Raw genomic sequence first — 26,851 nt, 5'->3', positions numbered from 1 at the left:
TTTAGCAAATCAATGGTGGTTCGATATCTAGTAGTCTGGGAGCGAAACCTACTCCTCTTTGCAGGTACCAGTTTTCTAAAAGCGCATCAAAGTGTCTTCGATTAGACGGGTAATGGGATAAAAGATAAATTAAAATTTATAAAAGGATTAAAGAAGCAAATGAATAAAGCTTTCGAAAAGAAAATGTGCTGAAATCGGAAAAGACTGCGTTGAAATTAAAAGAAAACAGTAAAATGCCTTCAACCGGGTCAAAGGGCTTTGACATGAAAGTTAAAAGTGCAGCAATGTAAATTGGACGTTGAAATTAAATGATACTTGGAAAATAAACTTGCTTGAAAAATAAAGTTTACAAGAAAATAAATTGAAAGAGTAAAAACATGGAAGGAACCCTATAAAAAAGTAACTCGATCGCAGACTCAGGAATTCTCTGGGGATGTGAGTGTACTTGAGTATTTTCTGAGTTAAAGTTCCAACCTTTATTCCCTAAAACTTTTTAGTATTTATAATCCACTCTTGTAACTGACAATTAATTAAAGAAACACAACCTTGAATGCGCACTCCTTGCCCTTGGTAACCGTTCCCGCCCCTTGGCTAATTAAACGCTTACTCATAAATTCTCCACATGGTGAATGTCTTCAATTTCTCCACTCACATAACCGCTCAATCTTCTCTTCGAAATAACTCATTCGATTACTTCTTTCGAATACTTGACCGATTTAACCTGTTCAATTCGATAAAATATTTTGAAATTGAATCCATCGAGTATCTCCATCCAATACTTGTACGTGCATCTTTTCGAAAACTACTTATATTTTCGACCTCTTTACTACTTTAAACCAACTTACCTTAATCGAAAATATTTTTTCGATCAATAAATATATATGATGCATAGTATATATATGATACATACTATGGTATCTATCCTTTAGTAGTTATAGACTTATAGTAAAGTAACTTTAATTTTAATAACATTTATATAACCACCGTTAGAGACGGAGCCACGTTGCAAGTAGGAGAGTCCTGCCCCCACTAGAGTTTTGAATAAAAATAATAATTATATATGAATGTCTATATTTGCATCCCTTATTATATTATCTTTTTCCTGGCAAATAAATTATAAAAGTAATTTTTTTCAGGTTCATGTTAAAAAGAATTTTTTTTATTAAACTTAATATGTAGCAATAATTATCTTGTCAAATTAATTTAATATCAAAACTATAAATAAATAATTGAATGAACACAATAAAAAGTAATTAGTGATAATGTATTTTCTAAAACTAATCAATTAGTTAATTACTAAATTGAAATTTAGTTTTCTATACGTAGGCGAAATTATTAGTGCTTTTTTCTCTTTAAAAATTAGTTGAGATAAAAAAATATTATCTATTTATTAATTATATTTTTATTTTAAAATTATATAATATTTTTATTTTAACTCTTAAATATTTTTTTTGTACTAGCTATTTTAGTTAAAAAAATTATGCCATAAATATTATAACAAATGGACGTTTTAATTAAATGAGAGATACTCAATAGATTAAAAATTGCACTTAGATTAGAGTAATTTTAAGAATATAGAATTAATTTTAATGTATTAAAAATATAAATTTTTTTATATCACGTTTATTTTTTTTTATAACCATTTAGGTAATGAAGGCAAAAGATAGTTTTTTTTTTACGTGATAATACATAATTGAATGGATGTACAAAATTTTTTTAAACTAACAATACACTAAAATTAAATTAAAAATATTTAATTATTTTAAAAATAAAAGCTATTGTAAGTTAAGTTTTATTTATTTAGATCAATATACTTTTCATATATAAGTTTAGCATTTTTAGTAATATAAATATCAAAAATACTATTTGTATATCAAAATTAACTATTAAAATTAATCACTAATGTATTTGTATATAAATTAAATACATGTGTAGTTTAATTACTTTTAATATATATTATATTCTAATATATATTTTATATTGGTAGTTGATTTTGGTGTACACATAGCATAGTTCTATAAATATAAATGTCTAACATAACAAAATTTATTTTTAGTATATTTTGTTTTTATAATTATAATTTTGGATTTATCATTGGACATTGCAACTACCATAATCATAAACATTATAAACTTCACATGAATAATGATATATGACTAATAAAATTTATAAATCTAATATTTAACAATTTTAAATATTAAAAATAAAATTTTAAATTTTTAAATATTAAATTTTAAAACTCTAATAATATAGAAATAAAATGTTGACCGAAATTACGAGTAAATATTGACAAAAGGTGTTTACGCCAACAACATTTTTATTTATTTATTTATTTATTTTAAAGAAAAATCTCCATGAGTCGAGTGAGTGACAGAGTGAGTGAGTGATAGAGAAAGAAAGAGAAGTACCGTGCTAGTATAGCATGTACAGCATATAAATCCATGTAGGCACTCCTCTCCTAAATACTCCATTATTGTTCTTCTATGGCACCTTCCTGTTGATTCAAGAAACCAATTGTCTCTCTCTCTCTCTTCTAAGTTCTAATCCTTCTCAATAAAACGTAAATAAACAAAGAGTTATAAGATAGGCATATAGAGATAGAACAATATAACAAATTTTTACATAACCAGAATGGGGGGTGGTTGGAGAAGAGCGTTCTGCACCCGTAACCCAGAATCCACAATTTTACATAACCAACACCGAAGCCAATCCCCAACCACCTGCGTCAGATTGAGCTTCCTCTCAGTCTCAGACACCGCAGATTCAACATCAAATCCATCTACTCCACGCTCCCCTAGCTTCAAGCTATCCCTGTTCAGAAACAGCTTCAAATTCAGAGTAACATAACTTAAACACTAATACTCATAATTATACAAAATTACTAGTTTAATTTGTAACTTATTTTTTTAATTATGTGTAACAGAGTAGTTGTGGAATCTGTTTGAACAGCGTGAAGACGGGGCTGGGAACGGCAATTTACACTGCGGAATGCGGTCATGCTTTTCACTTCCCCTGCATCGCCGGCCACGTCAGCAGCAACAACACGTGCCCCGTCTGCAACGCCACGTGGAAAGTCGTTCCTGCCCTCCCGCACCAAAACGACGTCGTAAGCACCAAAATATTCGAAGCGAAGAAGCAATCTGATTCGGTAAGACCATACGACGACGATGAGCCTCTCCCTTCTCCCTTCTCCGGCTGCCAAATCGCTCCAATTCCGGAGGCCGACGAAAACAACGACGACGAAGACCAAAACGACGTGTTCCAGGGATTTTTCATAAATCCATCAAAGCCTCCAATGATGACGAAGGACGCTGATTCAAGGAATGTACGGGTGAAGCTGATGCCAGAGTGTGCTGTCATAACGTCGTCACAGAGCCACGAGACTTATGCTTTGGTTCTAAGAGTCAAGGCTCCGCCACCGCCATCGTGGAGTCAGATCGGTGCATCGCCACCGGTGGATCTTGTCACGGTTGTCGACGTCGGCGCCGGCATGAGCGGCACGAAGCTTCATATGCTGAAGCGCGCGATGCGTTTGGTTATCTCATCGCTCGGCTCCGTCGACCGGCTCGCAATCGTGGCTTATTCGGATTCATCGAAACGGTTGATGCCGCTGCGGAGAATGACGGCGCAGGGACAGCGGGTGGCTCGCCGCATCGTCGACCGCCTCATCTCCGGGCGAGAAATAGCCGCCTCAGGGGGTGTAGAAGCTCTGAGGAAAGCAGCGAAGGTTCTAGAAGACCGAAGGGAAAGAAATCCGTTCGCCTCCGTTGTTCTCTTCTCAGAAACAAGTAATTGGAAGCATCAACGAGAAAGCTTCGGCTTTAGCCACGTGTCTTCCCGGTTTACCTTTATAGAAGTCCCGGTTCAATCGTTTGGGTTCGGGAAAAGAACCGGGTTCGGCTTCCAACCGGATGAGGATCATTTTGCGAAGCGCATTGAGGAATTATTCAGCGTAACGGTGCATGATTTAACAGTTCAGCTCGAAGTTTCATCGCATCATGCTGAGATCAGAGATGTTTATTCCTGTAATAATGGACGGCCCACAGCGCTTGGCTCTGAAGCCTTTACGATTGGCGATTTGTACGCTGAAGAAGAGAGGGAACTGTTGGTGGAGTTGAGAGTGGCCACGTCAGCATTGGGAAGCCATCACGTGATGAACGTGAAGTGTGTCTATAAAGATTCGGTGAAACAGGACACTGTGTGCGGTAGGGAGCAAGCGCTTCCAGTGGCGCTACGGCTTGGTGGCAGAGCCGAGAGGCTTAGGAATGTGTTTGTGACGAGCCGAGCCATTTCCAAGTCAAGGAAACTGTTGGATCAGAATGAGTTTTCTAATGCTTATTGTGTGGTGGCTTCGGCTCGAGAGCTTTTAGCTCAGTGTGGCTCGGCTTCAGTGGACGAGTATGTGCGTGGCTTGGAGGCTGAGCTGGCAGAGATTCAGTGGCAGAAAGCACAGTATGAGAGGCAAGGGAGGGCGGTGGATGAGAGTGGCGAGGAGGCATTGACACCGACTTCAGCTTGGAGAGCAGCTGAGAAGCTGGCTAAGATGGCAACAATGAAGAAGTCATTGAATAGAGTCACTGACTTGCACGGCTTCGAAAATGCTAGGTTCTAGTGTGTGTAATTAATTTTGTATTTAATAAAATAGGAAAAGTTTCGCGGGATAAAAGGGAGTTGAAAAGATAAATAAGAAAATAACAAAAAAGTTAAGAACTATGAATACTGACACGGATACAAAATACGATACGATATAAGATACGTAGATAAATAATTTTAAAATTTTTATAAAATACGGGGACACGACATATATATAAAATATAAAGTATTTTTTAGATAAATTATAATAATAGTTTAGTATTTTATTGATATTAAAATATAAATTAATTTTTTTAATATTTTTTAATTATATAAAGTATTTAAAATATATTTTGTTTTAATAATTAATAATATATACTATTTCTAAACTCATTTCAAGAATACACGTTAAGAATAAGACTAGACATGCTGACATGTGATGGTATTTAGGTGTATCTAAGAATGTCTAAAGAAGAATTTTTTATTAAGACTGTTTTGTCGATGTTAAGCAAATCGATGGTGGTTCGATATCTAGTGGTCTGGGAACAAAACCTACGCCTCTGTGCAGGTACCAAATTTCTAAAGGTGCATCAAAGTGTCTTCGATTAGACGAATATTGGGAATAAAGACAAATTGAACTTTATAAATCGATGAAAGAAACGAAAAGGTAAAGTTTTCGAAATAAAAATGTGCTGAAAACGGAAAGGTTTGCGTTGAAATTGAAAGAAATCAATAAAATGTCTTTGACTGGTCAAAGGAGCTTTGACATGAAAATCTAAAATGAAGAAATGTAAATTGGACGATGAAGATAAAGGATACTTGAAAGATAAATTTGCTTGAAAGATAAAGTTTACAAGAAGATAAATTAAAAGAAAGAAAACATCGAAGGAACCCTACAGAAAGGTTACCCGATCGCAGACTCATGAATTCTCTGGGATATGAGTGTGCTTGAGTGTTTTCTGAGTTAAAGTTCCAACCCTTATTCCCTAAAACCTCATAGTCTTTATAATCTACTTTTGGTAACTGACAACTAATTACAATTAATTACAGAATCACAATCTTGAATGCATACTCCTTGGTAACCGTTTCCGTCTTTTGGCTATAAACATTTCCCATGATTTCCTCGCGTGATGAAAGCCTCTAACTTCTCCACTATTATAACTGCTCGATTTACTCATTCGAATATCTTGTTCGATTACCTGTCTCGAAAATCTTGTTCGATTTGGCTTATTCGATTTAATAAAGTAAATGTAATCGACTTCGTGTCGATTACTTCCAACCCACGCTTGCACGTGCATCTTCTCGAAAACCGTTTGAATTCTCCGATTTCTTCATCAGTTTGAACTACCTCGCTTTAATTGAAAAAATATTTTTTGATCAATAAATTGCCCCCTTGGATTAATGTGTTTGCCTTCGATAACATTATTAGAAGATAAAACACTTAATCCAAATTCAAATTCAAATTTCAATCTCTTAAATCAGCAATAATTACCATTTAACCTCCCCATTAATGCTGATCCACTCGACACATTTTTCGAGACTTACGCCTCCTCTTTCCACCACTTCACCTTCTTCGCGAAGTTACCTCTTTTTGCATTCCTCCTGTAATAACGGCTACAGTAACACTTTAAATTCACCATTCTCGCCCTTGTTCAATTTTTCTCGAACCCTTGCTCTCTGAATTCCTCTCGTGTTATCCTTAACTTTTTCAAAACTTCCTTCTTCTCTGTTCTGCAATGGCCACTTCCTCTTCCCATGCTGCTTCCCAAGATAAGGGTAAAGGTCATATGGTTGTGCCACCAGCTCCATCAGCCTTCCATATACTGAATCAAGTCAATGATGAAGTCATTGACGACCCACAACTTCAAACTAATGATACCAGAATCTTAATTCCTTTCATAGTAGGGGGAGATACCCACTGCTTCCTAGGGCCCGTCGAAAATCCCTGGAGAGGGCAAATAAGAAAACATCTTTCTTCCCCAGTGCTCGAGGGGAAGATTCGTTAATTAACCAAACCCTTGATATTTCCCTCTTCATCAACCAGAAACCTTTCAGAAATAATCTAAAAATTAATCTTCGAGGATCTGATTTTACATCCTGGTATCAACGCCTCACCCCAACAAAGACTGCTGACTGGGGGCTCTGGGGATCCAAGAACTGTTACGGCTTTCTCACTTCTCACCTTCAACGCTTCCCTGGATGATTGGGGCTGTGACTTGTTTTTGAAACCGGACAACCAACAACTTTCACCTTCCTTGTGGGATGATTGGTATATCTCTTTTAGATGTAGCCGCTATCACAGGGCTTCCAATAAATTTTCCAGACTGTACTCCTGATATGCAGCCTGAGCACCACTACAATATTGTCTTATCCACTTCTTACAGTAAGTTCATTGCCTAGAACATGGGTGTAAAAGGCACTACTGTCACAGATGACGAGCATGTAGCCTTCCTATTCTATTGGCTGAATGCAATCATTTTCTGTTCTCGAAGCATTCAGATGTCAAAATTTTTCCTTCCCTTGGCTGCTCTACTTCATGAAGGGAAAGCTCTCAATTTGGCCAAACTTCTCCTAGGACATATTTTCGAGGAACTTGGCCAATTTGTACATTGTCTCCGAGACAACTATATGATTAGTACAGGTGGCTCTCTCTAGCTCCTCCAACTATGGCTAAATGCCATTTTCGAAAAATTCATGATAAAGCCTGGGAGTAGTGGTACTGATGAACAATATATCAAAGGCTTTTGGTTAGCTGATTACAAGCCTAACTTCCCAAATACACAATCGGATGAAGACCGATTCTGGACTATTTTTTCACTCTTCCACTCTTGTAAAGATTTCTACAATGACAACCTCAATTTTGCTCCTTTTATGCATCGAAATTGTGGTCCTGCTTGGCTTGATCATTTACTCTTCCTAAATGACACTGAAAAAAATGAACTTGCCAATCGGAATTGAGCAAATTTACTAGCTGTCCAAATAATTTCTATAGGGCTGCCTCAACACAAGAAAGAAAGGTTTAAAGTGAATCTTTATGCCCCTTATTTTACAGCCAGGCAACTGAGATTTTCTCAGGCCATCCCATTTCCACTACCTTGAAACAGTGACCCATTCTGCCACATCACTCTGACTTCCCAAAAGGAACCTGATGCTTGCCTCTTAAAAAACCAGCAACACAAGGAATGTTTCAATTTCCTTGTTTATGATCGCAACTTCTACGTCTTATTTTGAATGGTGGACTGCTTATTATTCTAAATACACTCGTACTTTATAGGAAATTCAGCAGTCTGCGATTTGAATAGCTCCTGCTACTGAGAGTTCCCCAAAAAGAACTCACAAAAGAAAAGCTGACACTGCTCGACAACCACCACAAAAAAGTCGAAAGACTCCCACCAAGACTTCAAAAAGGGTAACTATTTCTATTTATATTTATGCCCCATTAACTTGAAATATTCTAAAAATTGAATTCACTTAATAACTCTATATTTCGAGTTTTTATTAGTTGCGACTGCAACCATCGAGCAAGAGTTCTGAAGGGAGTGAACAAACTATAAAGGATGCCCTTGCTGCTTCCTCTCAATCGGAGGATACGGCCGATTCAGACCCTGGTGCTCGATTAATTCAAAAACCAAGACTCGTTCTGGTAACATTATCATTTCTACGCATACTTTATTTAAGTTAGAATAAATCTCAACTTATAACTATGTACCTTTATGTCAGCCTTCCACTGCTGCTCACTCAATCACATCTCCTGTTGCCCCTGATCAACCACCTCTGCAACAAAAACTTGATGTAGGACACTATACATCCCACGATTCGATCCAAGCCACAGGGTCAACTCAGCCACTTCAAGCTGCTCTTCCACCTCCCCGTATAACACAAATGGTCGATTTGACAAAAGATCCTTCACAACATTCTCTAACACCAACTCAGATTCTTGAGTCAAACTCACCAAACAACCAAGCTGTGCCTTCTACTGAAAACCAAGTGGCACCAGACTCTGAGTCTGTTTCTAGAATTGCTAAAACTTCTAATTCGGACTCTCCCTGATCCAGGGTCTTAGAAATTCCTCAAGGTTTTTCCAGTCCCCCTCAACAGACTAAATTTCAAACTCCTCCTAAACAGAGGTCTGGAAACTCGGGTGCTTCTACCACACCTCTAAGTGCTACTTTGGCCAACCTGATCTCTGTTTTAAACCAAGTTATCCAGGAGGATGAAGTGCCTGTGCCAGTGCCAACACTTCCAAGATCTTCTACATCAAAACCTTCATTCGAATTGAGTGTTGACACTCGAGAACAACTTCGTTCTCTTCTTAAGCTCCTGGATCACCCACCAGCTGCTTGGATCAATGATGCACTTCTCAACCAACTTTTATCCAATCTTCTGAATTCTGCTATTAAACTCCCAACTTCTACTACACACTCTGCCATAGTCCAACAATGCAAACAACCTGCCAATGACAGCGTAGCTTCCCAAAACAAGCTCCAAGATATCGAAGCCAAAGAAACCAAGATCAAAACTGAAATGGAGAATTGCACTAAAAACCTTCAACCAATCAAAACTTCCCGTGAAGAATTCGATCTAAGGATTTCTCATGCTATTTCTATTCAAGATTTTTATGATAAAGAAGAAACAAGACTTGAAACAGAACTAGCCCAAATTAATGCAAAGCTTGTAAAAGTACGCCAGAGACGAGCTGATATAGCCAAACCTTTGACCACTGCCCAGCAAGAACAACAACATCTCATCCAAGAGATCGTTTCGATTGAGACTCAGCAAGAAGAATATGAGAAACAACTTGAAATAATCCAATTCGACAAGTTTAAGCAGGTCGAGGCACTTACAGCTTTGGACAACAAAAGGGCAAAGCTGCGTTTAGACTTGGCAAAACTTTTGGCATCTTGAATTTCTTTACCTCAGGCTTTACTTCTTTGTATTGGTTTCTATCCTTTCCAGACTTATGCATGTTTAACTTTAATTTAGCCAACAGTAATACTATTTCAAGTATTTTTCATTAATCGAGTGAATTATTTTGCCTGACTTGATATCCTTGATTCGATATGCATTCCCAGAATACGATCCTACCACTTGAAAAGGGCCTTCCCAAGTCTGGGACCATTTGCCAAGAAATTTTGATTTCTTTTCCATTGACAAAATAACTTTTAAAACCAACTCGCCTATATTAAAATATTTATCTCTTATTCGACGATTATAACTTCGGGCAATACTTTCTTTATGTCGAATCATATTATCAAGTGCCAGAATTCGCTCTGAATCTAACTTATTCAACTCATCAAACATTGCATTCCAGTAATCATCAACTGGCAAATCATTCTGTTTTAATACACTCAAAGTATTCAAATTAATTTCTAATGGTAGCAATGCATCATGGCCATAAACAAATTTATAGGGTGAAGTATTTGTTGACCCTTTTGGTGAATTTCGATAAGCCCAAAGTACTTGGCTTAAAGTCTCATGCCATATTTGAGGCTTGTTTCTGATATGCTTTTTAATCAAAGTTATCAAAATTTTATTTGCTGCCTTAACTTGCCCATTAGCTTGAGCATAGTAAGGAGTTGAAGTAGTCATACTAATATTCCTTGAGATTGTAAAACTTTTAACTCGCTGACCAGTAAACATCGTTCCTTGATCAGTACTTATTGTTTGAGAAATTCCAAATCGATGGATAATTTGTTCCTCAATGAAGTCTATTATTTCACTTTGACCAACTTCTATTAGGGAAATTGCTTCAACCCACTTTGTAAAATAATCGATTGCTATCAAGATAAACTTGTGTTGTTTCGATGAAAGAGAATGGATCAATCCAATCAAATCTAAAGCCCAACCTCTAAATGGCCATGGTTTTATTATCGAATGCAGCTCGGATGCAGGGATCTGCTGTATCGAACCATGTAATTGACATTCTTGACATGCTTTTGCATAATCGTGCAATCTTTTATTATAGATGGCCAGTACACGTGATTGTGATATAACACCTATTTTATTTTCTTTCCAGCCTGATGGGCACCGCATATCCCATTATGGACTTCACCCAAAGCAATATTTTGATCATCTTGGCCTAAACATCTCAACAAACTTCCATCGATTCCCTTCTTATATAATTCATCAGCCATCAAGACAAAATTTATTGCTTACAATTTCATCTTTCTATCAACCGGAATATTAGGATCCTTTAAATACTGCAATAGGCTTCCTCCAATCAGTATCTCCCCATTCGTCTATGCACAAAACTTCTCTTTCACTTGCAGGTACTAAAATTTGATGAACACTGGCTAATTTCTTAAGAGTTTCTGGACCGATTGTATATATCGAAGCAATTTGGGCTAATTCATTAGCAATTTCATTATGAATTCTTGGAATGTGAACCAAAGAAACTTTTCGAAAGGAGCTCAACAACTTCCAAGCATTTATTAAATACTTTTGCAACCTCTCATTATTGCATTTAAACTCCTTCGATAACTGCTTCAAAACCAACTGGGAATCCCCGAATATCTGGACTTCCAAAGTCCCTTTACTAATTAATATTTCGAGACCCAAAATCAAAGCTTCGTATTCTGCCACATTATTCGAGCAAGGATATTTTAATTCGAATAGAAATTCTGATGGAATCCCTTCTGGTGAAATAATAAGGATTCCAACCCTTACACCATCTTTGTGCTTCGATCCATCAAAATATAGCTTCCAATAATCAACTTCAACGTCGATTACATTTGCCCCCTGGTCATTCAGATTGTTCAAATTATCAACAAGAAAATCTGCAATGACCTGTCCTTTTACAGCTTTAGCCGGGACATATTGCAAATCAAACTCTGTCAACGCCAGCATCCATTTTCCTAAACGCCCTCGTAACATTGGAAAACTTAACATATATTTGATAAGATCGGTCTGCGCTATAACTCTTACCGATTTAGCCACCATATAACACTTTAATTTCATACAGGTATAGTATAGAGACAAACACAATTTCTCTATCGGGGAATACCTTGTTTCGATATCAGTTAGAACTCGACTAAGGTAATAAGCAGCCCGTTCATGCCCGTTCTTATCATATTGGGCTAACATACACCCAATCGTGTTTTAGATGCTACAATGTATAATTTTAAGGGCTCATGCGGACGAATATTCGCCATAATTGGAGCCTTCGATAAATAAGCCTTAATCGAATCGAATGCTAATTGATTCTCATTCGTCCATTCGAATTGTGAATCATGCTTTAGCTTTACTAAAGGAGCAAACACTCGAGTTTGATCAGAGAGATTCGAAATGAACCTTCTAAGATAATTTACTTTGCCTAGGAAAGATTACACTTCTTTCTTCGATTTAGGTGCAGACAATGCTAATATTGCATCTGCCTTATTTTTATTAATTGCAATTCCCTTTTTGCGGACAACAAAACCCAGGAAATTACCAGCAGATACCCCAAAGTACATTTCAAAGGGTTCATTTTTAATCCCTTCTTCCTCATGGTGGTAAATTCTTTTGTTAAGTGATCAATGTGTTGATTCACTGAAATCAATTTGACTATAATGTCATGGATATACATCTCCATAAATTTTTCAATAAACTCATGGAAGATAGCATTCATTGCTCATTGATAAGTTGCATCAGCATTCTTCAATCCAAAATGCATAACCATCCATTCATAAGTACCTAATGCCACAGGACAACGGAAAACAGTTTTGGACACGTCATCTTCTGTAATGAAGATTTGGTTATATCCAGAATAACTGTCAATAAAACTAAGGATTTCGTTTCCCACTGCAGAATCAATTAACATATCTGCAATTGGCATAAAATATTCATCTTTTGGAGTAGCATTATTCAAATCTTGAAAATCAATGCATACTCTTAATTTTCCATTTTTCTTCATCACAGGGACAATATTCGAAACCCACTTAACATAGCGTGCAGTTCGAATAAATTTCACTTTAATCAAGCGTTCTATTTCTTCCTTAATTTTTTCATTGGTTTCTGGAGCAAAACGTCTTAGAGTTTGCTTTACGGGTCTAGTATTCGATTTTAATGCTAATCGATGTTCCACAAGTGAACGATTGAGACCAGGCATCTCATGATAATCCCAAGCAAAACAGACTTTAAATTCATGTAAAAGATCAGAGAGTTCAGTCTGAAAAGGATCAACATGATCTTTACAAATATATGTAATTCAAACATCATCAAGAGTCCCTAGATTAATTTCTTCTAAGGAATTTTGAGATTCAAACCCTTTATAATGATCATCATCTTTTACAGAATGTTTCTCAAAACCCAAAGGTTCTAAATCATAGATGCAATCAAAGGTAAAATCAATAACTTCATTAGAAATAGAATAAACTGAATTATCCACTTTATTGATATTACTTCGATTTTCAACACAATGTGCTGCTGCTATTAAATCAGCCATCGGATTCGAAGCATCACTTCCATTACACATAAGAGAAATATTTAAATTATGACAAAACTCGACTGCAGACATCGAGCTGATACAATTACTAATATTAAAAGGAATCCTAAACCTACATGATTCCACTTCATCAGAAGAATCATTTTTATTCTTTACAGGAATAAAATTATTTAAATAATTATGCAAGATTACCAGGTAATCGGAAACTTCCTTGACCTGGTCCATGGAGTAACTTCAGAAGATCTTCAAGACAGACAGTCCCAACCAGTTGGAGAAAATCCTAACTCTGGGTAACACAACTTTATTGAAAGGCCTTCAGAAGACAAGTAGCACCCTTCACAATTGTAAGAATTCAGTGTTCGATCAACATTCAAAGGTTTTAATTTAGGATTATACATCCTGAAATCAACATGCATTTGTTTAACATAGAGGTTCGAATCTGCCTTGATGACTTCAGACTTGCCATCCTTTGTCCAAAGAAGAACACTTTGATGCACCGTGGAGGGTAATGCACCCACACCATGGATCCAATCTCGCCCTAACAAAGCATTATAGCTTGCTCTCGATGGAACCACTACAAACACAGTGTTGCGCTCAGATGAGCCAACCTTCACAGTCAGAGTAACCAGCCCTTTTGCTGGAGTTGAAGTCCCACTAAAATCAGTTACAGCAATATTTGTGGGAACTAAGTCATCAGGATGCTTTCCCACCTTTATTAACATTCTCTCAGGCAACAGACTGATTGCCACTCCACCATCGATCAAGACTTTATTTACTTTAATTCCACTCAAAGTAGTAGTTATATGGAGCGAGCGGAGATGAGACATTTATTTTCGGTAGGTCGAAGGAAATACCCCAACTCATCTTCAATTCGTATGAAGGAAAAGGCTTCCTCATCCTCCATATCATAATCTTCATCTGGGTTATCTTCATATTCCCCTAGATATTCAATTGGAATGACCGAAATCGTCCCAATCATGTCATCATCCCCTTCATCAAAATATTCTTCATCGACATCAACTGCCTTGTTCTTGTCGACCCCTGAGGATTGAGCTATTGCTTTGCCTTTTTCCATCTTTGCAGGAGACGGAATTCCTTTCGAACAAGTCTCTCCATCAGAAGGAAAGACAATTCGAGAATGTACAGAGGGTGTTGCCCCTTGCTTACTTCCACCTGGGGCGTCTTATTCTGATTGAAATTTCTTCTTCCCCCTCGACCTCTTGGATAACCTCTGGCTCTACCATGAAAGTAGGGGTATTGATTTTGGAGAGGTCCCCGATGTCCCCATTGTGGATTGCGTCGATAGAGAACATCTCATTTCTGGAACTCCTGACAGTTTCAAATCCACTGGACACCTATAGCCTGAGATCGGCTTAAGGGTGCAGTTATATTCTGTTGAGGTGTCTTAGAACTCTGACCCTCTATGCGCCGAATCGACTGCCTCTGGCATGCCTGTTCTTCCCTATGAGCCAGCTCTTTCTTCATTCTCTCTTTTTCGAAGATCGCCGCTGCCTCAGCATCAAAAATGGCATTACACCGCGGACAAAGAGATACGTCTCGGTCTTTAATCTTTTGCTGAACTAGAAAGTCCAACAAACCATCTCCCACCCGGGGATACACTGATTAAACCTGTGACTCAAAATCATCAAGAGCCACATCAAAATATAGAACATTCCAACCATGTTCACTCTGAAACATGGTTCCACAAAGCTAGCATCCACTTCGAAGGGATCAACATCGACATTCATTTCCTTCTTTCCGTCATCGAATTTTAACCGTCCCTCCATTATTGCTTCCTAAATTAAGTCCCTGAAACGAACACAACTATTAGTCGAATGACTTATTGCTTAGTGAAATTTACAATAAGGTTTTCCTTTTAGGTCTTTCACCGAAAGTAAAGCTCTTCCCTCAGGCAGAATTAACTGTTTATCTTTAAGCAACACATCAAAAATCTAATCAGATTTCGAAATATCAAAACTATATTTCTTTCCACTTTTCAATTTTGAATCATTCGACTTTTCATTAATAGGAAGCTTTTTAAGTAAGGAACAGACGTATGGAGGGCCTTTCTTAAGTTTGGCCAAATCGACCTCTGTTTCGAAATCGATTTCTTCCTCTGAAGACTCCATAGTCACATAAGCAACCTTTTCTTTTCGAGTAAACGGTTTACTCTTCGATCGCTGCTCATTTCTATGTTTCTCTTTTTCCTTTTTCATAAGTTCAGTCTGACGAACCTTTTTAGCCAAATGGGCTAAATCAGGAATATGCACATTAAGTAAATTTCTGCGCATATAAAATTCTAGCCCCATAGTTGCTATTTTCACTACTTTGCTCTTAGGTAATGAAACATAGCATCTGCTTCTAGCATTCTTGAAATGTATCATGTAATCATCAATGGTTTCACCATCCTCACGTTTCAAGGCTACTAGATTAGTAACTACCACATTCATTTCCCTTCGATAGAACTGAGCGTGGAATGCAGTTTCTAACAGATTCCATGTCGTTATCAACTTTGGTCTAAGATTCAAAAACCAAGTAAATGCATTCTTCATCAACGAAGAAGGGAAGAACTTCATTTTCAAATTTTCATCATTGGCTAAGTTTCCAATCTCAACCAAGTATCGAGCGACATGTTCAGTAGTTGATTCTCCGACTTCCTCAGCAAACTTTGTGATTATCTTTGGACTTTTCACCCCTCTTGGCACTTCAGCCATTTGAATGACTTGGGGAAAAGCAGACACAAAGTGGGGTCGATTCATAAATCCAACATTCAGCCCAACTCGTTTAAGAACTTCTTCCACAATTCTGGTGACTTGATAACGTTCACCGCCATGATTAGCACATAATCTGGCTAGAAAGTCATCAGCATTTTGGCCTCGAGGAACTACATGAGGATTTTCTTGATTAAAAACATTATTTTTATTTTGAAATATATTTTCGAATCCTTCATTATTTCCCCTGGCATTATGCCTTTCACCTTCCTCATAATCTACGATTCGAGCAATCCGTTCGACTTGTCTAGCAAGACGTTCAAATTTCAATTCGTGATCAGCCATCATTGGATTTAGAATTGTGGTCATTTGTTGAGCCAATAAATTGACAGAGTCATGATGACTTTCCTCTACTTGTTGTCGATATACTACCATCGAATTTGCAGCATTCGAAGTAGAGCCCACATTATAATCACGAGAATACTCGGAATGTTGTTGTAGGTTTTGTAAGTTATTCCCTTTATTTACACTCCCGAATTGGACAGGAGGAACAAAATTACCCACTGGTGGGGTATAACCAGGAGGAAGACCATAAGGAGGCTAACCAGCGGTTAATGGAGGCTAGAATGGTGGCAAAGTACCACGTGGATGAATATTACGTCCAACATTTCCAGTATGAACAGTTGTAACCGCTATACTTTCACTTGCAACTGCACCTTCCGAATGTGAAGTCACGTCCGTTTGTTGCACAATTACTGGTAGACTATCACTGGTGGATGAACCACCATTCACATTTGACATTTCATCTGCCATATGAATGATTTTTCCACTTAATTGCATACACCAAGTGACACAAAAAATTTATTTGACACACTTCAAATTTTGAAACTGTCCCACTGGGCGTGCCAATTTGTTTTGTCAATTTTAAGCAAATCGATGGTGGTTCGATATCTAGTGGTCTGGGAGCGAAACCTACTCCTCTGTGCAGGTACCAGTTTTCTAAAAGTGCATTAAAGTGTCTTCGATCAGACGAATATTGAGAATAAAGACAAATTGAAATTTATAAATCGATGAAAGAAACGAAAAGGTAAAGTTTTCAAAATAAAAATGTGCTGAAAACGGAAAGGTTTACGATGAAATTGAAAGAAAGTAATAAAATGCCTTTGACTGGGTCAAAGGGGCTTTGACATGAAAATCTAAAATACAGAAATGTAAATTGGACGATGAAGATAAAGGATACTTGAAAGATAAATTTGCTTGAAAGATAAAGTTTACAAGAAGATAATTTAAAAGAAAGAAAACATGGAAGGAACCCTACAGAAAAGTTACTCGATCGCAGGCTCAGAAATTCTCTGGGATGTGAGTATGCTTGAGTATTTTCTGAGTTAAAGTTCCAACCCTAATTCCCTAAAACCTCCTAGTATTTATAATCTACTTTTGGTAACTGACAACTAATTACAATTAATTACAGAATCATAGTCTTGAATGCATACTCCTTGGTAACTGTTCCCGCCTTTTGGCTATAAACATTTCCCATGATTTCCTCGTGTGATGAAAGCCTCTAACTTCTCCACTACTATAACTGCTCGATTTACTCATTCGAATATCTTGTTCGATTACCTGTCTCGAAAATCTTGTTCGATTTGGCTTATTCGATTTAATAAAGTAAATGTAATCGACTTCGTGTCGATTACTTCCAACCCACGCTTGCGCGTGCATCTTCTCGAAAATCATTTGAATTCTCCGATTTCTTCATCACTTCGAACTACTACATCGCTTTAATCGAAAAAATATTTTTCGATCAACAAAGACATGATTGAACACAGAAGACACGCGTGTCGAACTGTCAATATATATTATATCCGAGATGTGTCCGACACGAAGACACGATAAATCAAGGAAGTGTCGTACTTTATAGGTTAAGGGTGGAACGGAAAGTTCGTTTATTTAGAAAGGAGTATTATAGAGCATTATTAATTAGGAGTCACTCAGATAAAGATGCTTAAAACGTCTTTTTTTAAAGATATTTTTTAACAATTAAAATTTTACATATGTAATAAATTAAACCGTATTATTTCTGTCATAATTAGATCGGACAAATCAATTTGACCAAAAAATTGATGAACCAAATTTTAAATCGATCTAAATTAATATTTCTTTTTATAAAAAAATGACTATAATACCCGATTATAGAAAATGACTAAAATACTCATATTATATATATTTTGAAAACCCTAAATCTTAATCCCATGATGGCACACAAAAAGAAAAGAGAAGGGTTAGAATTTAGGGTTCTCAAAATTCATATATATATATATATATATATATATATATATATATATATATAAGTATTTTGTGATTTTCTATAATAAGGGTATTGTAGTCATTTTCTATAAAAAGATATTAATTTAGACGGTTCAAGATTTAGTTCATGAATTTTTTGGCCAAATCAATTTGTTTGATATAATTGTGACAATAATAATACAATTTAATCAGTTATATGTATTGAATTTTAATTACTAAAAAATATATTTAAAAAAATATATTTTAAACGTCTTTATCTGAGTAATTCCCTTATTAATTAGGTGATTGTTATGATGTCTAATTTACTAAAAAAAATTAAAAATTAATATTTAGTTTAAAAAGTATAAAAATAAATAATTTTTAAAGATTTAAAATTTAATATAAAAAATAAGTTAAATAAAATTTAGACACCAAATAATAAGAACTATAAAATTGGCCTATTAACCAAGAATATTAGATTTTACAAGAAACTTTTTTTCTCACTGTCTCCTTTATTTTGACTGGCTAAAGCGAACTAAATTTCATTTAAAAGTTTGTCGTTGACCAGTGAATTTCTTTAATAAGAAAGTCCTTTGAGAATCAGAATTTGGAAGATACCCAAATTTAGAGTAAATAGTCAAATTAGTTCTTAAAAGATCACTCGTTCTCCAAATTAGTCCCTGAAAATTTTTTTAAATCAAATTCGTCCTTTAAAATTTTAAATTAATCATGTTAGTCCTTTCGTCACTTTTATTGTTAACGGTGTTAGAATTTGTTAATGTAGTACGTTAAATAACATCACAATACACACCTAATAGTTCTAATTGACTATTAATATAATTAGTTTATGAAATGAGATCAAATCAAACTCTAAATTGAGGAACTTCAATACCTCAAATTTTTTTCTCAATTAAGTTTTGATTTGATCTAATTTCATAAATTTATTATGTTAATAATAAATTAAGACTCTTAAATATATGTTGTGGTGTTACTTAACGTGTTATATTAATAAATTTTGATACTGTAAAAAAATGACATAAAAACTAATATGATGAATTTAAAAATTTTAAAAGATAAATTTAATTAAAAAAATTTTAAAAACCAATTTAAAAAATAAAAATTATTTTAAAAATAAATTTAACTATTTACTCCCCAAATTCTCTTGCATTGCATACTGGCATGTTATGATAGAGATTTTGCATGGATGACAAAAAATCATTAATAAAGCAATAAAATTAATTTGTTCTTCAAATTGTTACATTCTTTGACTTTGGTGCCAATTAAACATCATATTGATATTCAATAAGAAAATTATATTAAGATTATTTTTTTTCAGTAAATAACGCCAAAAAAAAAGAGCATAAGAATAACTTAAATGCTGAGAAATAGAGTCCATTTTTTGACGTACAAGGATCCAATTGCCGTTAGAGTGAAGAGAAAAAAGAAATTCTTTAAGTGGATCAAGGTTGAGAGTTCCTCTAAAGAGGAACTTGCAACAACCAATAACATTATGCTATGTGGTAAATTAATAAAAAAATTAAAAATATATTAGATATATATATCTATTTAATTAATTATTTAATAATTAATTATATTAAATCATAATTAATATAAATAATTATATTAACTCAATATCAAATATTATTTATATTATTATATTGAATCATAATTAATTAAATTTATTTACATAAAAAATAAATTTAACTTTTTATATATTATAAAATATATTTTGGTTGGATTATTTATTTTTATTTGTAAAATTTAAAATACTAATCAAATTTAAGTTATCTATTTTAATATTTTATAATATTGAATTATTTTAAATCATAAATTTAAATAATATTATTATAAAAAAATAATTATATTAATTTTAAGTATTTTAATTAATTAATTAAGTGAGATCATAAAGAGTAAAATTATTTTTTTTAATAAAAAAGAGAGAGATGTTTTGAATTTCTATTTACTATTTATAATATAAAATTGATGTAGAATTATTTTTTATGACAGGTGGATCATAAATAAAAATTAAAATGAATTCTCTACTCGAGATGGTTTAAAAAAAGTGTGTGGAATTGTTGAAGGGAAAATAATGCACGAATGATTACATTGCATAATAATTCCTTTCCAGCCTTTGGTATCTAAAAAGTTGAAGGGCCCTTGAGTGTTAAATTGTAATCATTGGAATAGTAACGTAACCGCATCTCTCAATAGTAACGTGGCCCTTTTTAAAGTGCATATCTGATCCGCATACATGAAAGAAGCTTCGAAATTTTTAATGCGATTTAGACGCATATGCAGATGGCTTAATTTTTTTATATTCAGAATTCGAACACAAGTAAAAAAATATAATTTCGTGCAAAATATTTAGCATTCTTTTAACTTTAAAAAAAAATCACATTTAACAAATGAAATAATGCAAGTATTTAACCTAATGCAAATGTTATGAAATTATTTTTTTAAAAGTTTAATTTAATAAAAAAAACACATAAATAATTATATGTTTAATATGTTTTTTTATGTAAAGATTTTTTTTGTAGATTTGATTGAATTTTTTTATAAAATTTTATTTTTTTCTTTATTTATTTTATGTTAAAATTTTGTTTAAGAATTAATAAAGATTGAACTTTAAATTTTTAAATTGAATAAATTTTATAATATATTATAAAACTATTTTTTTTAAAAAATTAATTTAATAAAAAATATATAAATAATTATATATCTATCGAAAAAAATATATTAAAAATTGATTACTAGCGGCAATTACTAATTAGCAAACTCTCCGTGACAAGCTCATTGGATATGGATATGATCACGATTTAAGAGCATATGACGACACCATAGTTTCATAAATGCCATTTTCGATTGCACGTAACTGGTGACAATTAAAATCCCTCGATGAGCATCTATCAGCTGGCTACTTAGCTTAGTTTTAATTTCCACCTTTCTGTACAACCAATTTTCAGCTACTTTGTGGGCACTTAACCACGCATTGGCTAATCAAATAGGTATTATATATAATAACGTCTATCATAATTAGGAGTGGTAATGGGTAGACTAAGGTAAAATTTAGAGTTAATCCTAATTTTATTTGTGGGTTAAATTTTTTATATAAATTTAATTCTATTTTATTTATGGGTTGAAAATATCTCATTCTTAATTCTATCCATTTTTAACCTGCGGTTTACAAAAAAAAAAATATAATATTATTATATAACTTGATAATAATTTAAAATAGAACTGATTTTTATGTATAAAAAAGTATTAAATTATTAATTAATAATTTTTTTAGTAGCTAAGAATCTTTTACATTTAATGAGAGATCTTTAATTTAATATTCACTTAAAATATATTTTTATAGAAGTATATAACATATACATATATAGAGTACGGGTTGATCGGATAAGATTGAGACTCAACCCACACTCTATCCGCCTCACACAAAAACTTTACCCGGCCCGTACCTTATTTTATCCATTGGGAATTGGGTTAACAACCTATCTAATTGGATGGGGTTGAATTGAATACCCACGAATATAGTGCATATTACCAATCATAAGAGTTAGTTAGCCGTAAAAATTAGAACTTTTTCTTTTTAATATTGTATCACTAGAGGTGAAATCCTTCGTCATGAACCAAATTGTGTGTTAAACACAACTATGGCCATTTACAAAACGTTAATGACGTTTTGTGTTTCTTCAATTAAAATAATATTTTTCTAACAAAACGTCAGTGACGTTTTCTGTTTTAATAATTAAAATAATATTTTTTATTACAAAACGTCAGTGAAGTTTTGTTCTTTGATGATTAAAAAAAAAATTTATTGCAAAACGTCAGTGACGTTTTGTGCTACTACCACAACCCTGTAGAACACCAAAATCATCAAATATTTTTGTATTTCACATTAAAATTATTCATATATAAAAATTTTAGCCTAAAAATTAAGACAAAAAATAAAACTTTATTCAAACAATAATAATAGTTGTAGGGTCCACGGCATTGGCAATTATTTAAAATAGTACAATACTTGGCTGTTTTTTTTTTGTTATGGAAAGAAATAGTGTGTAACACGATGAAATGGACGTGTGCAAAAAAATTGCACTGTTATGGTGCCAGATCTAAAACGCAAGTTGCGTTTTGAATTTGTTTATTTTTTTTAATTTTGAAACACACTAAACACAAGTTACGTTTTGACATTTTCATTTTTTTTAATTTTGTTTTAGGCAAAACGCAGGTTGCGTTTTTTGAGCTAGAAAATTCAAAATTTTTTTGAAGTCCACAAACGTAGGTTGCGTTTTGTGAGTGTTAGAAATTTTTTCTTGGAAGCCCCAAAACGCAGGTTGCGTTTTGTACACAAAATAATATTTAAATCCACAGCTTTTCCTATAAATACGAAGTCCAGTTTTATTCATCTTCGTCTTCACTTCTCCTCTTACTCTTTCTTACATAAAGTCCTTAGTGGTGTGCTTTTTTGGCAATTAACCGTGTCAAAAAAAATAAAGTTAGTTGAGGTTGAGATTATGGAAGGTGTTGTAAATTTGCGCGTATATTATAATGGTGAGATTATACCAAACACACACGAAGGAGTGACTTTTGTTTGTGAATGTCCCTTATCGTTTGTTATTTCGTGCACCATCAGTTTTGTAGAGTTACAAAATGGTCTGTGTGATAATATACAAAGTCACATTTCAAAGAGGGTGAGCAACATTTTATACAGAAATCCTGTACAAGTATTTGGTGGCTGATACAGTTTCAATTAATGTCCATCATTGACGACGCAAGTATGCAACATATGTTCTGTATTTATCAACAAACCCGGTTTCACATGCCGATGATCGAGCTGTACATTGAGTTTGAACAGCATACGGGGATGGATTCGGTTGGTGACGATGTCAACGTTGATGAAATCAGGGATACAGATTGGGAAGAAGATAACAACGACAGTGAAGAGGAGTTTGAAGCCAACTATGAAGTCGATGACAAAAACGAGGATGGAGATTTGGCAGGCAATCCGGCAGTACAAAATGAGGCGAATTCGATCGTAAATCAGCACTCTTTAGAGTTCCATCTTTTATGCGGATTCTAAATCTCGAAGCCATGCATGCACCAAAATTTTTTGAGTATGCGAATATCGGTATGTTATCTTATGGTTATTAACCATTAATTTTATATGCTTTGTCCGACTGATGGTGGTTCGCATGTCGTAGGTGAAGGCGACGTTGCGGTGGAAGATGGTGAGTTTAGAGTCGGAATGGAATTTGGTTCTAGGGATTCGGTGATATCTGCAATCAAAGGTTACACTATCTCTAGAGGAGTTGATTACACTATTTATGAGTCTGAGCCGCAAACATTCTATGCAAAATGTAAGGGCTATGGTGCAGGGTGCGATTGGCTTATCCGAGCTAGCTTGATTCGAAAGAATGGGTGTTGGAAGATTAGGAGATATAATGACAAACACACGTGCACCACGGGCACAATTTCACAAGATCATGCCAAGTTGGACTCAGATACAATTGCAAATGCCATTAGGCCGTTGATTGAAGCGGACCCGTCGATAAAGGTGAAGTCTATTATTGCAGAAGTTCAGTCGAGGTTCAACTACACTGCAAGTTACCGAAAGGCTTATTGATTGGCAAAGCAGAAATCTGTCGCCAAAATTTTCGATGATTGAAAAGTTTTTTACCAAACTCTGCCGATATGGTTGAAAGCAATAACTGAGAAGATGCCAAGGTCTCATGTTCAAATAAAAACGCTCTCCATTTAGCGTGAGAATGAAGAAGTTCAAGGTGTAAGAGTTCTCCATCATATATTTTTGGAGCTTGTATCCGTATTCTTAGAGCTTATTATTATTATCTACATAATAATAATAATAATAATAATAATAATAATAATAATAATAATAATAATAATAATAATAATAATAATAATGTTCACGAACCGTGACATTTTTTTTCAAATAATACTATGTTCATAAAATGTTAATAATAATAATAATACGAATAATGACAACATCACTAATAATAATAGTATAATTACAGTAGCAATAATAAATCCTAATAATACTGTTAATAATAACGATAACAATAATATATATATATATATACCCATTAAGAATGATCCAAATATTTAATAATGTGTTTTTCACGTTTAGTAAAATTACGAACTATTTTTTATTTTATAATATTTACCCTAAATTTTCTACTCTTCTTCTTCTTCTCACAAATTTTCAGTACAACCTTGCAACTTAAAACTCCTCACTATAACTTCTCTCAGCAAGCCTTTCACCTCTTCTATCTTTATTTTCTGTGTTTTGCTTTCAGTTTCGGTTTTATAGATTTCATCACCACTCTCTTCCAACACGTGGCATTCATGCAGCCTAAGAACCTGTCATACGCAACTTGCATTTTGCTCATGACTGCTACTAAACGCAACTTGCGTTTTAGAAGTTTCAAGTGGTCAACACGTTCAGTCATTGCCTGCATGCAGGAAGCAAGACACGTTTCGAGGCTTCAAGCTGCTTCTCTGCCAAATGTATACTGCGTTTTGAAGTCTGCATGCAGTTTTATTATTTTCAGGTGCAATCAAAATGTAATCTACGTTTTGCATGTTATTGAATTTTATAAATCTATATTTGTGTAGATTACACTCTATGTAACAATATATGATAGCAACACCATTTTTACTTCTATTCTTTAATTAATTTCTGACTATACTTAAATTCAAAATTTTAAGTTAAAATTTAGAGAGGAAATTATTTCACAAATGGGCTATTGGGATTTGGGATGCTATATCCAAATGTGGGACCATTTGTAAGTAGAAAACGGTTTGATTTGGTACAGAAAACGGACAATAAAATTTAAGAGGTTGAAAGTAAAGGATTTGATTTGTATTAAATTAAAATTTAATTTTTTTTGAATGCTTAAATCGGACCATCTAACCATTTTATCTTAAGAAAATATTTTATTATTAAGAAGACAATCGCAACATGTGATTTCAAAAAAAAGAAAAAAAGAAAAACCAAATTTTTGCATTATTCTCTCCTCTCAACTCCATAAGCAAAAGAATTTGCTGAATTTAGACGTCATTTTTTGAGAAAATTTCCAAAACAAATTTAAAATTAAAAAAAGAGATATATTAGACATATAAGTATAAATAAAGTAAAATGGGTGACATACTAAAAAAATCAATAATATAAAAACATAGAATTATTTTATGAATACTAAATATCATTCACCACTTATAATTGTTATATATATAATACTAAAATAATCAACTTTTTTATAATGAAATAATAACATTTTTCATGTTAGAGTATCAAAATTTTTTAAAGTAGAATAACCAAAGATTTATAAATAAAAATATATATTAAACATTTAATTATGATATTGAATAATAATCATTATTATTACGTATGTTCATTTTATTATTGAAAGTATTTTTCTCTACTCATAATTTTAAACATTACTAAGATTCACTTTTACATACACAAACATCATATCTGTATTGTCACATTAACAAAATAAATTATCTATTAACTCATCACATAAAATAATTTAAATATTTTTTGCCATACAAAATCGTCCTTAAAATTTAACTTAATTTTAAAATTGTCCTTACTTCAGAGACCAAAATTGTACGAAAATGGCGGTAGAAGTGGAAGCAAAGGTGAATTATAGACTGCTTCTTTTCTACAAACGATTTTAAAATATGATTTTAAATCTTAAGGACGATTTTGTATATATAAAAAAAAGTCAAAAACGAAAAAAAATTTTGGCCTATACCTTAAAAGACAAAATCATATTTAATCCTTTTACTTTATATAACTTTTTCAATAAATCTATTTAAAATTATTCAGCTTCTCTCCTTATTATTAATTAATGTTATTTAGTAATAGCTGTTTAAATTACTCTTTGTTTAAGGTATTCTAATAACTGTGCACTTAACCAAAATAAAAAAATATTACCAAAGTATATTGAAAAATCATATCTTTTTAACATAATAAATAAAGGTTTTAGGATATATTCAGGAAAGGAAAAGCTTTTAGAAAAATTAATTGATATTTATGGATACTTACCAAACTTTCTTCAACGATATTAATATTAAAAAATATTAGAGAGTTATTAAAATTTATTTTTTTAATCATTAATATTTAATTAAAAATATAAAATAAAATATGTTATTAAATTATTAAATTAAAAATATTAAATTAAAAAAATTAAATTAATAATTAACTGATAATAAAAAAAAATTCTAATAACTCCTAATATTTTTCATTAAATTTCCATCTTATTCCAATTATATTTTGTTGACTGTCTTTGTATATCTATATGACTATATCCTTATTCATCTTGTCATACTTCATTTAAATGATGTTACATTCTTCCTAATACTTCATTTGAAAACTTAAATTTATAACCTATATTAAAATCTAGTATATTAAATATTTTATCTATTATAACAATATTATAATTATTCTGTCAAAAAACTATAACTCAAATGTTATATTTTCTTTATATTTATTTAAAATTATAAATTCAAAAGAAAAAAAAATTGATCGAGAGAAATCAAGTTTTAGAATCGATTCAATCATAAATTAAAGATATGAAAATATAAAGGTGCCATTGAATACACAATTTTGGATTACTTTTATTCGAGATATATGGAACCCAGCAAGTGTATATATAGCTGTCCGTATCCATCCCTATCTGCATTTCCTCTTCCCTTGCAATACTGTATTATAACTATGATAAGCGTGTATATATAAAATCGGTGGTTAAATCACCCATTCGTATAAAATGTATATTAAAATATAAAATATATATTAAAAATAAATTAAATTATATTTTTTATTATAAATATATAATAA

General features: G+C 33.1%; 2 protein-coding genes across 2 annotated transcripts; one reads left to right on the top strand and one right to left on the bottom strand.

Annotated features, from left to right (window-relative positions):
- Window positions 1–2,426: 2,426 nt before the first annotated feature.
- LOC107609653 (E3 ubiquitin-protein ligase WAV3) lies at window positions 2,427–4,666 on the top strand. Its single transcript, XM_016311661.3, has 2 exons — window positions 2,427–2,838; window positions 2,924–4,666. Exons 1-2 carry the CDS (start codon window positions 2,632–2,634, stop codon window positions 4,610–4,612), a joined length of 1,896 nt encoding a protein of 631 aa, XP_016167147.1. The 5' UTR covers window positions 2,427–2,631; the 3' UTR covers window positions 4,613–4,666.
- Window positions 4,667–10,755: 6,089 nt separating this feature from the next.
- On the bottom strand, window positions 10,756–11,511 carry LOC148550819 (uncharacterized). Its single transcript, XM_088494631.1, has one exon. It carries the CDS (start codon window positions 11,509–11,511, stop codon window positions 10,756–10,758), a length of 756 nt encoding a protein of 251 aa, XP_088350757.1.
- Window positions 11,512–26,851: the final 15,340 nt, after the last annotated feature.

This window comes from Arachis ipaensis, chromosome B7, assembly GCF_059453495.1.
Source record: "Arachis ipaensis isolate K30076 ecotype BB chromosome B7, ASM5945349v1, whole genome shotgun sequence".
Lineage (NCBI taxonomy): Eukaryota > Viridiplantae > Streptophyta > Magnoliopsida > Fabales > Fabaceae > Arachis > Arachis ipaensis.
Note: the sequence above shows the minus strand (reverse complement) of the source record. Positions and strands in the feature narration are given on the sequence as shown.